Source organism: Notolabrus celidotus, chromosome 21 (genome assembly GCF_009762535.1).
Source record: "Notolabrus celidotus isolate fNotCel1 chromosome 21, fNotCel1.pri, whole genome shotgun sequence".
Classification (NCBI taxonomy): Eukaryota; Metazoa; Chordata; class Actinopteri; order Labriformes; family Labridae; genus Notolabrus; species Notolabrus celidotus.
Window position 1 is genome coordinate 2730547 of NC_048292.1, and position 14776 is coordinate 2745322.

The following is a 14776-nucleotide window of genomic DNA, read 5'->3' on the forward strand; positions in this document are numbered from 1 at the left end:
TGCTGAATTATAAAGTGGATATTATAATATTTGGCTTTATCATCATCATCATCATATAAACTGGGATTACATTAATTCAAGGTGCTGTAGCTTTGTGTACTCTTACTTTATGAGTAGTTTTTAAAATCATGACTTTCAGTTTCACTGTGATCAGGTAAATAAAGAGGGGAGAGAGCGGCCCCCTGGGTCTTTCTCAGAGAGGAAAAGGAGTAACAGTGCTGACACATGCTCCATTCACTACAAGCTAAAGCTAACCTACAGCTAAAGTTAGCTTAAATTAGAAAAATCTAAAACTTAAGTACAGCCAGAAACCTTTAACTAACTCCATAAATCCTGTGAACTCATAACTCTAAAATCTACACTAAAACAATCCATGCTGACAGAATAATCTAAATACTAAATCACTAAAGTCACTGTTAAAAGCATGCCGTGTAATTCTTGTAGTCCTCCTGACTCCTTCCAGTTTGTAGTGCTGGGTGAGGTACAGTATGTTTTATAGGGTTTGATGATGAAAGCGTGTACCAAACATGTGTGTTAGATGAATTATACTGCAGTAGCTGGGTTCCCACCTGTAGAGGGCAGTAGTCGTGCACGTCTTTAACACAACATGAGGAATTTTAATACTTTGTACTCAAATGTGGGCAAAGTACGGAAGATGATAAGAGCCACTAATTAAAGAAGAGAAAAAAATTAAAAGGTAAGGCTAAAAAAAAATCTGATATTTAAAAAAAATTCTGACATTATACACAGAATTCTGAAAATAAAGTCAGAATTTATATTCTATTATCCTTTTTTTAAATTCAGATTTTAATCTCAGAATTCAGACTTTTGCTTAGAAATCTGAAAAAAAAAAAAAATAAATACATTTTTTTTTTCAATAGAAAATATTTAATTATATTGATTTTTAAAATGTATTTTATGTAACCTTTATTTTACCAGGTAAGTCAATTGAGAACCAATTGTCATGTACAATCACGACCTGGAGGAATTTTGAAAAAAAGAAAGTTTTGTTTTTTTCTCAGAATTCTGTTTTTAAAATCATCATAATAAAAAAAATCCTCAATACACTTAATACTCAAAATAAAGACGTTATCAGATTTAAATAAAGTTGTGGCGAGGTTGAGTTACTCTTTTTAAGTAAAATTTCATTAAAGCTCCTGTGAGGAGTTTTTAAGTGGTCATGAAATGGACTGAAATTAACAGTGATGCCTTTTTATGACCTAGAAAAGCAAACAAGATTGTTAGAAAAGGAATTGATCATTTCTGTTTTGTTATTTTAAAGCCTGAAATCACTTTCAGGGGGTAGGTGTCAGATGAGGCGATTGACAGCGCATCAAAGAAAAACCCTTTTTCTGCAGTAAATATTCTTAATGAGTGAAATAGGTGACTGTTAGTTGAAAGCGGGAGGAGATAACATAATTTACACATGTAAAGGACAAAATAAGCAAGATCACTTAGTCCACAGGGGGGCGCCAAAGTCAAAACAGAAAGTTCCTCACAGGAGCTTTAAGGTAATTTAATTTTACTTGATCAGAATATTCGAGTACTCTTTCCCCCGCTGTAAACTGGATTAAATCTCAAACCTCAGGATACTAGTGGGAGGGAATAAACTACAACTGTCAGGCATTTACTGAAAATCAATCGTTGACAGGTCGCCAAACTACCCAAAGGTAAGAAAATCCACTCACCAGCAGCTGCAGAGTTCATGGAGACAAATGATTGTGTCTCGTTCTCTTGTCTTGAAGAGAAGAAAAGCTGAGATAGCTGTTTCCCTCTGTTTCCAGTCTTTATGCTAAGCTAAGCTGCAGCTTCATAATAAATAGAAACATTCAGAGTTGGTGCTTCATGACTCCCTACATGCTGTCTGGCCCTGCTGCATGAGAGCCTGAGCCTCCAGCGGCTGAGTTGTGAACCATATTGACAGATTAATGGTGTTGATCACGTGACCGGCCATCTTTCATCTCTGACCTCCCTCTTTAATCTCACACCTCTTCGTATCTTTAATTCTACGCCCTCTCCCTCTTCTCTCAGCCGCCGTGATTTATTCTGCAGAAATGAAACAATAATCCAAACTGATCTCCGAGCGCCGAGAGGAAGACAAAGAGTCTGAAATGTCACAGGCTGGTGGTGCAGGGTGGGCAGAGAGTGGGCGTGTAGCGGGATGGTACATGAAAGCGTGGCTGCTGCCCCTCCTCTGCTCCCCCACACGCTTTGAAAGTGTGACCCCTCAGATATGTATTTCAAACAGCTCCTGCTGCACAAAGACGCTGCACTGAATGCATTCACACATTCTGATGCTCGGGTCAGTTCTCCATTAATGTGAGTCTGCAGGGTTTGAAGCTCGGTGATGAAAGCTCGGTGAAAACAGGCAACGAGCACCAAAAATAACCAACCAAGGGAAACTTTGAGTCACTGAAACATCCTGTGTTCAATTTTCACTGCAGTGAGACTTCAGGAGCATGACACACTCGTGTTGTATAATGATTCTGGCATCAAGGTTTCTGCATGCTTTGGCTTTTTATGTCAATGCACCTGCATAAATTAAAATGTGCTCACTCTTAACTCTGGCTAAATTGCTTTAGTTGCATGTATAAACAAAGCCAGGCTTAGCGATCGTGCTCTCACTACAAAGTCATGCAGACAATAGGAAGATGAAAGACCTGAGCAATGATCTCAAAAGCAAATGCAACCCGAGGCAAGAGCTGTGCTGAAATATTGAGCATCAGTGTGATTCACATCACTCTGAAGCAGCTCCGCTCCAAAACCAACAACAGAGTGTGTTTGTTGGAGACCAAAGGTGGAGTTTCGAACCAGAACTACACCCAGAGCTTCAGAAACATGGAGGAAATACTCCTCTGTGTTTTTTAATGACCTGGACTCTTTATGATCCGGTCTTACTGGTTTGAAATGTTGGTCGCAGCAGCAGCAGTGTTGTTTGTGTTTGGTGTCTAGACTCCCACCTCATCACTCCTCACAGTTTGATTTAACATGCAGGAACTGAGGAGATGATATCTTAAACTCTGTAGATGGAGCCTGCAGGTGGATGCTGGAGAGGAAGTGGGACTGAGAGTTTGAGCTCTGGTGCAGGGCCTCGGTGGCAGACACAATAAATCTTGCAGCTTGAAAAGACCGTCACATTTGGAGGATACGTTTGTGAGCTGATTGTGATAATGATGCATTTTGCAGGCAAAGCTCTATTTATTTTATTCAGTACTTAGTTTTGTATTTTTGTAGCTTGTTTCCTATCCTGAAGGTATAATTAATAATAATTGCTAGGACTTATAAAGCGCTATTCTGTGTACTCAAAGACGCTTTACATAAAGTGTGAAAAGTAAAGCAGAAAATAAACAGAGGTGTGGAGGGAGTAGAGGTTAGGCTTATTTGAACAGGAAGGTCTTGAGGTGGTTTTTAAATGAGTGAGGTGAGTCAGAGTTGCGGATGTTTGGAGGGAGGGAGTTTCAGAGAGTCAGGGCAGCGATGGTAAAGGCTCTGCCCCCCAAGTAGCGGTGCTTGGTCCTGGTGATGGGGGACAGGAGGTTGGCATCTGATGATCTGAGGCGGCGAGAATGGGAGCCGCGTTTGAGGAGGTCGGTCAGGTATGAGGGGGCGAGGTTATTGAGGGCTTTGTTTGCATTTGTCCCTTTCTGAACTCTCTGGGTCAGATTCAGAGTCCAAAACATTCAGTCATATTTCACAGTTTGTCTCTTTAAATAGGGAGATGTGACTTTTTTTCATTGCAACAGTGGAGCGGGCGTTCGGAGTGCTGTGTTCTAGGGTGCCGGGGTTTCAAAGACACCAGACTGGGATAAATAAAGTTTCTTTAAGCTGTGAATCATGTAAAGCTGCTACAGAGCAATCAGAGGGACAATATGAAGTCTGAAAATAAGCATTATACCCCCTCTGTAGTTTTGTGTATTGTATTTGTGGCGGTGAAATCAACCCTGTTTATTACAGCTGTTAGAGAGGAAGACAAAACAAAGCATGCTCAGACTTTATCGCATTGGTTCTCCTTAAGAAAGTTGTTTTTAAGAGAAAGGGAAATATAACCTCGGTCCACCTTTAGGACACTGATCCCCGTCCCTAAAGCTCATTCAGAAGACCATCTGCTCCATCCTTTAAACATATGCTCTGTTTTTTCTTCACAGTGCCATGTACTGTTAAAGTACTGTATGAAATATAAATGCATCAACGTTTGTGAAGTATTGACCGTGAGATTATCCTCGACAGCTCTGCATCTATCTGCTGCAGAGCTCCAACTCGGCCCCGATTAAATTTACCGCCACAGTCCCGTCAACACGTCCAGCCCTCTTTTTTGTATTCCCAGCCTGACCATTCAAGTGCCCCGTTGATTTAGTTCCCCTGCTAGGCTCGGACAAAAGAGAGTTCTGGAAAGCAGGGAACCTTAAACTCCCTGGAGAGATTCTTTTATAAAGGCTGAAAAGAGCCGAGGAGCGCGAGGAGGAGGGAGGAACGGAGCAGGAGGGAGCGTCTTCTGTTTATCCGTCTGAATAAAGAGATGCTTTTTGAGGAAGAGAGAGAAAAGAGAGTGCAGAGAGTAATAACCAAGAGAGAAAGAGAGAGAGTGAATTAAGATAACTCTGGAGCCAGATGCTACCCAAACATTCAGACTTAACCATGTTACAGAAACACTTTCTAACCTACACAAAGCTAAGCTAGCTCTGGCACAATGCATCTAATGGTAGCATGTATGTTCAATATTAAACACAGTCCCTTTATGAATAAATAAAAGAAAATAATAAGAAAAATAAAACCATACAAACTAGTTCTAACAGATTTTACATTTTACTGCTAAAGCAAAGCTAACGTTAGCTTGCTAGTAAGGAGATAAAGGTAATGGGGTGTAATATTCAACACCTGACACTTGATAATATTGATTTTGTTACATTTTATAAAACAATATTACAATATATTACGAAATTTCAAATGTGAGGCTACTGGCTAGCAGTTTGCTAGGTTAGCTTAATCTGATATTTCGCTTTCATGCTAAACTATATGATAACCTCTAACTAAAATCCCAACATACAAAATAAACCATGCTCCTTCCATAATAGATATTACCATTTACTGCCTGGTGTAGCTGCTAGCTAAAAACTACTAAAGCTAAAAATTATTTTAGCTAACTGATGAGTCATGACAGAAGTATAGGTCATAACCTGGCACTCCATAAACAGTAGTTTGGAGATATGTGAAATATTGTCATTTTTAGGTCATAAATAAAATCATAAAATGCCAAAATGTTAGCCTAATAATACTAGCATAACTATCTATGCTAAGTTAGCCAGGCTAGCACAATTCGCTATATCATTTTTATTGTAAATTTGAAGAAAGAAGCACAAATTTTCTCCTGTTAGGAACTTTTATCTCCAGTATCACAGAAATCTGTCAGTTAAGCTCAAAACTGACAGCAGATATCAAAGTTAGTGACTGGGTGGTGAGGAATGAGGACGTATAGCTTGTACAAGTACTAATAGTTTGATATTTTTCATTTACTTGTGAATAAGAAGTGTTTTACTCACAGGATGCCGGTCACCTCGACGTGTCTAGGCTGTCAATTGCCACAGACCCTTAGTGGTCTTTGCTGCTGCTTTCCCTGCCTTAGCTTTTTATGTGTGCACATGAAATAGAGGGGAGGTGTGCTCTCCCTACCTCAGACTTTGGCATTCCACGTAGGCAGGTGGAAGGGCAGGGAGCTCCCAGAACAGAGTCATACCGCCACATATAACTTCCACTAAGTTCTTGGGAACAATTTAAGGTCAGAGTGGTTCAGGCTTTGACACCATGGCTGACCCCTCTGTTTAATAACAGCATGTCAGTCCCTGTCCGCTGTGCTTATTGCTTGTCTCTGGTGATGTATGTGCACGCTCAGCCTGATTAGTCACCATCTTCGTTGCCAAACAGCAGCAGCAGAAGCGGCAGCCTCCCTCGTGCCCTACTACCCTCTCTCTGCTACTGCACGTTCCTCTGAAAGCAAGCATCATTACTCTTCCACCGCTGAGGCTAATGAGGCTTATCAGCATCAATAGCAAAGAGTGGGGAAAACATCTATGTAGTTCAAACTACCCTCCCTGACAAATCCATCTTTTTTTGGCAGCGTGATCCAGAGGGATTAGGTTTTTTTATTTTTTATTTCAGGGTGAAACTGTGAGCGACAGATCCTGAGCGCTCTGTGTGACTGAAGCAAGGCTGCAGCACTCATTGAATATGAAACACTGATGTGTAAAGGTGAAGCTGAAAGAAAGTGAGGGAGAGTTGCTGCAGATATAAAAGCAATGAGGTGAAGTAGAGAGGCAGAGACATTATCGTCTGAGACGGGGACACATCATGAGAGGAAATGTAATTGCTGGCTCTGATGCGGTGACATAATAAAAAGTGAGCAGGAGGTTGACAGTTTTAATGAAAGAGTGTTGGAGCACACGGCCATGGAAGTGGGGATTTATTTCTTCTGTGGAGGTTATGTAATCAAAAAATAAAACTTCACTGCTCCAATTACAGAGCCCAGCGAGTGTGCATGTGTATGTGCAAGCGTGTCCCTGTCCAATTGACTCCGACTGAGCTGACGCTGATTCTGTCTTCGCCCTACATGGCACTGAGGATGACAGATGACTTCATACCAAACAGATGCCCACAGCAATGGGTCAACGATTTTTTTTTGCCTCTGCGCTGATCTGGGTGCAGGCTCCACATTTTCCCGACTGAATGCCAAATTATGGGAACATTTAAGCATCTCTGACACCGTGAATTCATAAAGCCAGATTTTGATGTAATTCCACCCACAGAACGTCCCTTTTCTTCTCACGTTATATGACATTTAGTAACAAAAGCATTTACATATCTATCCATCGTGAATAAACTTGAATGTATGATTAATTACACGTGACATCCTCTAGGCTTAATCTCCGTATCCCATAAACTGATTTGGCAGTGTGTGTTACATACAGTGTGTGTGAGCAGCAGTGTTATCTCACAAAAATGAGGAAGAGAAAGAGACATCTCTTCCCCACAGAGACACGTCTGAACGGTCTGATCTGAGGAGTTTCCCTTCCTGTCTGACTCAGAGACGCAGCGCTGACCCGGCTGGTTAAAACAGCTGTGTGTCAATTAGCCCCCGGTCTCTGGTCTCACTCTCTCTTTTCATCTGTTGTTTTATTTTATTCTAATCATGTCATTAAAGAGAGGGAAGTGATGTTAGCATTTACTTTAGTTTCACTGGAATTCACAGAAATACTGAAGGTGCTTATAATGGCATCAAGTGACTCATTACCTGTCTGTGCTAAATACTTGATTCTGATTGGTCAGAACACACACCATCAAATCAATCCACAGAAAGTAGTCACATTCCCTGTCTGCCTGTTGACACTGTGGCAAACACATTAGTGTGGTCTCAGTGGGGAAATAATGACAGTTAGCAGGCACAGATCTGAGCAGCCTGAGGAGCTACTGGACCCAAACCATCTCTGAGAGGGAAAAGTGGAGCAACATCCTGTCCTGTGATCCACTTTTACATTCCAGAATCCCAAAAGGAAGTTTTGACCCTGTAACCTCAACATTCCAGAACTCCCTCTGAAAAATCTGATACCCTACATTTTAGAATCCCAGTGGAAGATTCCAACCCCAGAAACCTAAACACTGTAGAATCCCACCAGGGCCTGAGCCACCCCCCCCCCTAACTGAGACATCCGGGAACACCTACAGAGTGTTCTAATTTGTCCCTTATACATTCTAAAGTCTCACAGGAAGATTCAGATTCACTAAGCCTAAATAAATTCCAGAATCCCATCAGAACATTCCGACAGAAGTAACCTAAACATTGTAGAATCCCACCAGAGCATTCTCACAGTGGCGGTTCTAGACCAATTTTACTGGGGGGGGGGGGGGGGGGGGGGGGGGGGGCAGGCTGGGGCCAAGGGTGTTGTCAGAGGGACACATTCAACCCTGACAAAAGATACTGAGAAAGACGAGGACCGACTGAGAACAAACTGGCAAAACATCAGTGCATCCCTTTATACTAGACACTACTACTGTTTACTAGATCAACATGCAGACTGACAGCAGCTGATTGGCTGTTTACACTCAACATGAGTCCCTTAGTGCTCTAAGGGACTGGAACCAAGTGCCACACGCATGTGTTCCATCTGTAACATCGTCGCAATACTGAAGCTTTATTCATTGTATAATATTTGTTTGGTGTGGAGGGGGAACCCTAGCAGAGTGTTCCAATTTTCCAGTTTGACATTTTCAAGTCTCACAGGAATATTCTGATTCTCTAAGCCTGGAAAAATTCAAGAACCACTTCAGAAAAATCTTAAACCAGTCACACAGTCCAGAATTTCATTGGAATATTCCAACCAAAGCGACCTAAACATTCTAGAATCCCAGCAGAGCATCCTGAGCCACATTCCAGAACCCCGCCAGATCATTCTGATTCCCTAAACCCTAAAAATCCCAGAATCTCTCAAGAGAAATCTGATCCTCTTCACTAGAATCCCAGTGGATGATTCCAACCCAAGTGACCAAAACTCTTCAGAATCCCACTGGAGCTTCCTGATCCACCCTTAATGCAAACACTCTGGAACCCTAGCAGAATGTTCCAATTGTACCCCCTGAAAATTCCAGAAACCTGTGGGAAAGTTCTGATTCCCTAACTCCTAAAAATCCCAGAATCTCTTCAGAGAAATCCGATACTCTTCTCACATTGTAGAATCACATCGGAACATTCCAACCCAAGTGACCTAAACATTATAGAATCCCACCAGAGCATCCTGATCCACCCCTAACACAAACATTCCGGAGCCCCGGCAGAATTTTCCAATATTCCCCCCGAAACATTCCAGAACCCCGTGGGAACCTTCTGATTCCCTTCCCATAATCCCTTCAGAGAAATCTGATTCTCTTCACTAGAATCCTTTTGGATGACTCCATCCCAAATTACCTCAATGTTTTAGAATCCCATCAGAGCACCCTGAATCACCCATAACCCAAACATCCCGGAACCCCTAGAATTCCAATCCCCCCCTCTGAAGAGAACGTTCTGATTCCCTATCGTAAAAAAATTCCAGAATTCCTCCGTCATGTTCCGGAATGTGTCTCAAACCGCCTCAGCAGGACGTTCTGATCCTCGTCCTCTCCTCAGAGCTCCACCAAAAATGCCCCAGACCTGTATCAGTGTCCCTGAAGTCTCCAGTGTGAGGGAGGTCGGGCTGATGTCACAGCTGAGAAGGAGACAGGAAGTACTGCAGGAAGCCCATAAAGAACACAAACATTGCTGGAAGGGAACTGGAACAATAGCATCTTGTGATTAACAGAGTGATTTTTATGTCTGCACGCAGATCCTTCAGTCCTTGACGCACAAACGGATTTTATGTCCTCTCATAACGACGAGTTTTAACATTTATCTTCTGCAGATCAAAATCACTTTGTCTGTTTGTGTCATCTAATAGGAGTCTGAACTCTGTGGCACTTATTAAAAGCCAAATGTGGTGACATTTAGATGAAGAACTGCAGCGGCACGCATGTTAGGGATAGAGTGTTCGCTCCAGTCTGATGGAATTTTTTATCTTTCTGCACTGAATCAAAACACAGAGAGAAAAAAATCCACATGTATTCTGTGCTGCTGCTCTCACATCTCACACACGTCACGCAGAGCTGCAAAACCCATTAGGCATCAGCTGTTAATGGCATTTACATAAGGCTAAAGTTGTTTCCGGCAGCTCACAGCCAATGCCCTCTCTGCACAAAATCAATGCTAACATACAAAGCGAGCACCAATCTGAACCTAATTAAATGTCACATTTAACTCCACGCCTGCTCTCTCTCTCTCACACACACATACAGGCATGGATGTCATAAATCAATACTCAGGGGAAATGGACTGGAAGTTTATTAGGTTATTTGGATGGATCGAAGCAGAATGATTTATTGTGGGACTATCCCAGAGCTGTGCAAGGATCTCTGTGAACACACATTCATGGAGGACAATACGATTGAATCAGCATGGATCGGATTCAAAATTCAATAACGGAGCCCGTGCCCTGCAGGTCCTCCGCCCCAGAGGCTGAATCACCAAGCCGCAGAGCGTCCAAGCTGTCAGCGTGCACACTTATCACAATGATTAACAGGTGGCTGACTCACTCCTGTCCTCATAGTGTGTCCAGGAGGCAGGAGAGGAATGACAGGAGGGCAGAGATAAGACCTGCGTCAGTAAGTGTTTGCTGAGATGGAGGGTAAAAAGCGAGCATTTATCGTAAGAATGAATACTTAATGCAGGCTCAGACAATAAACTATCAGCAGGCCCGGATCCCGTGACGGGGCCACTAACCACGCTAATTGCTTTCTTTTTCAGTGTACGGTCAGAGGAGACCTGCTGCGCCTTTAAATCATTCATGACTCATTCCACAAGACCTTTGTGGCGTAATTCACCCGTCCTTTCAATCGAGATGTGGCCGGTGTCATGCCAGTCCGTATCAGACCTCTAATTATCGGCACAACTGGGTGTTTAAACATAGACTTGTTAAAAAATCTGCAAGACAATAAAAGATAATATGTAACTAATTAGAACAATCTAAAATTTAAAGCTCCCGTGAGGAGTTTTTAGGTGGTTATGAAACAGCCTGAAATGAACAGCGATGTCTCTTTATGAGCTACTAAAACAAACAAGACCATCATCAATAAGAATGACAATTTATATTTTGTTATTATAAATCCCTGAAAGTTCTGCTCAGGGGTAGGTGTCAGACAAGATGAACTACACCCCCCCCACAGAGTCAGCCATTTCCACGTTAAGAGATATCAGGATGAGATTTGTTGATATAAAACACAACTTACCCATGAACCAGATCAAATCCACTGAGAAATAAAGCTTTTTCTACAGGGAATCAACAGAAACCAAAAGTTTCTCACTGGAGCTTTAATAACTTTCTGAAACCCTAAGCCAGCATACCTCCCCCTGTTTTATCTACTCCATTTACCTCCATGCAAATTAGTTGATTTCATTAGTTTGCTCAAAGGTCATGACTCATGTGAGCTTATGGATGCAAAAGCCCAAAACAAACAGGCTTAACTTCTTTATTAGTGTGGTTATCAGTACTTTGGCAGAATAGCATGTCATGGTCTGGCTTATAACACTGACCGACCTCTTGTATTTTAAAAATATTTGAAGAATGACTCAATATATTTATTGAACTTACACAGTGAAAAAAAAATGTACATTTGAATGAAGCAACCGTTTTACTTTGAATGACCCTATGAATATATTAGGGTTCGGTGTATTAGATATCCCTAGTACAGTAAACTAGCTTTATCTTGATATAATGAGAAAATATACGAAAATTACTCATTATCATAACCCTAACCCTAACCCTATGGATTAATGTCTGCTTTGGGCTTCCATAGATAAAACTGAGAATTAGCATGAGATTATTGAGGGATTTTTTTTTTTAAACTTATAATACTTGTGTATTATTCCTAATAATAATTAACAAATATACATTTTCATTTGCAAACTGTCCTTCAAAATAAAACAGCTGTTTCATTCAAATGTTCACACTTTTTTTACCGTTTTATTTTGAAGGACAAGTTTGTGCGAATGATTGTTTATATTTATTTTAATTTATTATTATTTCTGAGTGCGTATGATTATTTTTTCGTATATTCCCTTTCTTGTTTTTTTATTTTTTTCACATTTTTAAATTTCATCAGTGATTAAAACCTATAGATGAATGTCTGCTTTGGGCTTCCATAGATAATAGAATATAACAGAGTTATTTTTGGCTATTAATCCTAATAACTCTTCCTTTTTTTATATATATATTTTAAAAATAATTCAATACGTTCATTCACATAAACAGTTAAAAAACCCTTGTACAAAAGAATGAAACAACTGTTTTACTTTGAAGGACCGAGTGTTTTTATGATTTTTTTTCTGTTATTTTTTCTGTTATTTTTTATTCTCTTGTTTTTAATTTATTTTTAATTTTTAAAATGTATTTCTTTTTTCATTTCATTTTCATTTCATTTCATTTTCATTTCATTTTCATTTTCATTTCATTTTCATTTCATTTTCATTTCATTTTCATTTCATTTTCATTTCATTTGTATTTTTGTGCTCATGAATTGATTCATGTGGGTGTATTGGATATCCCACGCAGCCCCTCCCTCTGTGTGACGCGGTGGGCGGGGCTTACTCACACACTGTGCCTGCCTGGGCTCGCGGGGGTTTAGAGGGATTACCGCGGCGGGCTGGCTGGCTGCTGCAGCGACGTGTGTTCGGTTCGGTCAGACTCCAAACAGCGGTGCGGTGCGGTGCGGCAGCGGCAGCGGCGATGGCATGTGTCGCACCGACGATGTCAACGGTCAACTTTTCGCTGAAGGACGACGAACCGGAGGACCAGGTCTGAGTCCAGAGATATGACCGGAGCCTGTGGAGCTGCTGCTGCGGAGAAAAGTTTACCAGAGGCAGGGACTCACCAGCGGGAGTTATAACATGGTAATTACATCTTTAATACTAAAACAGCGAGCTAACGTTAGCTTACATATTATAACGTTTCCAGACGCGTTCATGTTCCTCTGTGCGCGGAGGCGTTCACACAGATACTCGGTAGTAGCTGTTAAAGGTCCAGTTTAATTAAAGAGAACACACTAGTTGCTTTCATTTATTTAAATGAGGTTAAAGTTGAGTTTCTGTCATCATAAATATAAATAAATCCTAAATGTTGTCAAAGTTAGGAGCAAACATTCATCCAACGGCTCTCAGACCAGTCAGGACATGTTTAATATGCGTCCCTGAATGCATCACTTCATTTAGGAATAATTCATTCATCATCTTCAGGTCTTAAATTATGATTATCTGATACAGCTTTACATATCTTACACTCCACATGCACATTTTCAGCTCACATCAGATCCTCCACTCTTTGCATTTTTCATTTAAAGGTCCAGTCTGTAGAATTTAGCATCATTTAGCAGAACAGACTTAGTAGAAGTGGAATATAATATTCATAAGTTTATGTTTATAACGGCCAGATCTGTGTCCAATCCGTCTCCGATCAGTCACAGTCTAATCAATGTGTTAACTTCCACTGGATCCACTCTGTTGCGTTCCGGCTGCATCGCTGATCCGGCAGGTTGGAGTCCTCCGGATCAGATACACTAGACTTCAAGCTCAACAGAGCAGATGGAGCGGGACAGGAAGTCAGGCTTCACCAAAACAAAATGAAAACATCCGGTTAATTTTCAGAATCAAACACTCTGTGTTATCACCAGATCGTATTTCACTTAACTACAACAACAAACCAAAGTCATGATGAACGGAGCCAGGCCTGGAGTCAACAGGTCAGAGGTTTTCAGAGGACCAGAAAGACAACATGGATGAGGAGAGGAGGAGGAGGAGAAACCTTGATTCAGTGATTAACGCAGGAAAACCTCGGTCACATGACTCCAGCTGTCCGGCGGTCCACCACTGCAGCGGATCGGAGACAGAACTGACACGTATCCGGGGGAAGTCCCGTGTGAGAGAGGGTCCCCCTCCTTAGAGGCGGCCATCTTTCATTGCCATGTTTCTACCAGGGATGGGAAATGATTTGTGAATATTCGAATATTCGTTCATTTTGTGAAAATCAAAGAGTTATTGCGAATATATATATATATATATATATATATATATATATATATATATATATATATATAATTATAAGTTATATTTTTGGGAGTTTGCCTTTATTAGATCGGACAGCTGAAGAGAGACATGAAACGTGGGAAGTAGAGAGCGAGGGAAGACATGCAGGAAACGGTTGCGACCGGGAGTTGAACCGGCAACCTCTGCGATGAGGACTACAGCCTCTGTATGTGGGGCGCTTAGACCGCTAGGCCACCAGCGCCCCATATTTTCTCATTTTAAAAGTATAATTTTTCATCTTTTTTATCGGTGCCTGGTTGTAATACAGTATTCCGGCCAGATGGTGGCGACAGAGCACCATAAAGCTGTTTGCTAACTGCATTAAGTAACAGAAGAAGAATAATACTTAGAGGATTATTCGAATAATCGTCAAATAGATGCCAATGATTATTGAATAGTATTTTGGCTTGAAATGCCGATCCCTAGTTTATACAGCAGCACGGAACGGACAAACTAGCAACATTTGCATTTTTGTATTTAGTGTGTGGCCAAGCAAAGTCTGAAGGGAGTCATTGTTTAGAGATCATATCTATCATGCAGCACAGGAGCTTCTTGTCCTTAAAGGCCACCGTCCCTTCACTGACAGGAGTGAGCAGGGGAGCGCTTCAATCTAAATACTCCCGTTTCTACGTACTGTACCTTTAAATGTTCAATTCTTAACACTGATCTCTCACCATCTTCCTAATCCCTGCATCCTGTTCTGCTGCAGTAAGTGGTTACCCCCCTTTAAACGCTCTTCTATCACGCCGCTCTGCTGGACACTGCTGTGCTCTCGTGTGTGATTGGCACATCCTGTAACAGAGTTCGCTGGAGATGAATTGAGCTCCTTACAAAGTGTCTCCTGGCCGGTCGCTGAACTCGCCATGATGTTTAATTCATCCGGACGCTGGGCTCACGCTGCTCAGGCGACTCCTCCATCACTCAGACGCTGGTGGTTGAGCAGGTTCATCAAGTGTCTGCCAACACAATCAGTCACATGGGGCGGTTTGGGTATTAAGAGAGGCTTTGTGGGGGGTGATGTTCCCACATGTTGTGTTTCAAGTTCTTCTTGGAAAGAAGTCTGGATGCATATTGAATATGTGCCTT

At 41.5% G+C, this 14776-nt stretch overlaps 1 protein-coding gene across 3 annotated transcripts in view; it reads left to right on the top strand.

Annotated features, from left to right (window-relative positions):
* tmcc3 (transmembrane and coiled-coil domain family 3) overlaps window positions 1–14776 on the top strand; it is a 62270-nt gene that overhangs the window by 9488 nt on the left and 38006 nt on the right. The window contains exon 1 of one of the 3 annotated variants that reach the window (XM_034673639.1): window positions 12208–12502. The exons of the other annotated variants lie outside the window; for them this stretch is intronic. Coding sequence (XP_034529530.1) covers window positions 12500–12502 — 3 coding nt within the window. The 5' untranslated portion in view covers window positions 12208–12499. Of the gene's footprint in view, window positions 1–12207; window positions 12503–14776 lie in introns of those variants that run through there. 3 annotated transcript variants of the gene reach the window in all.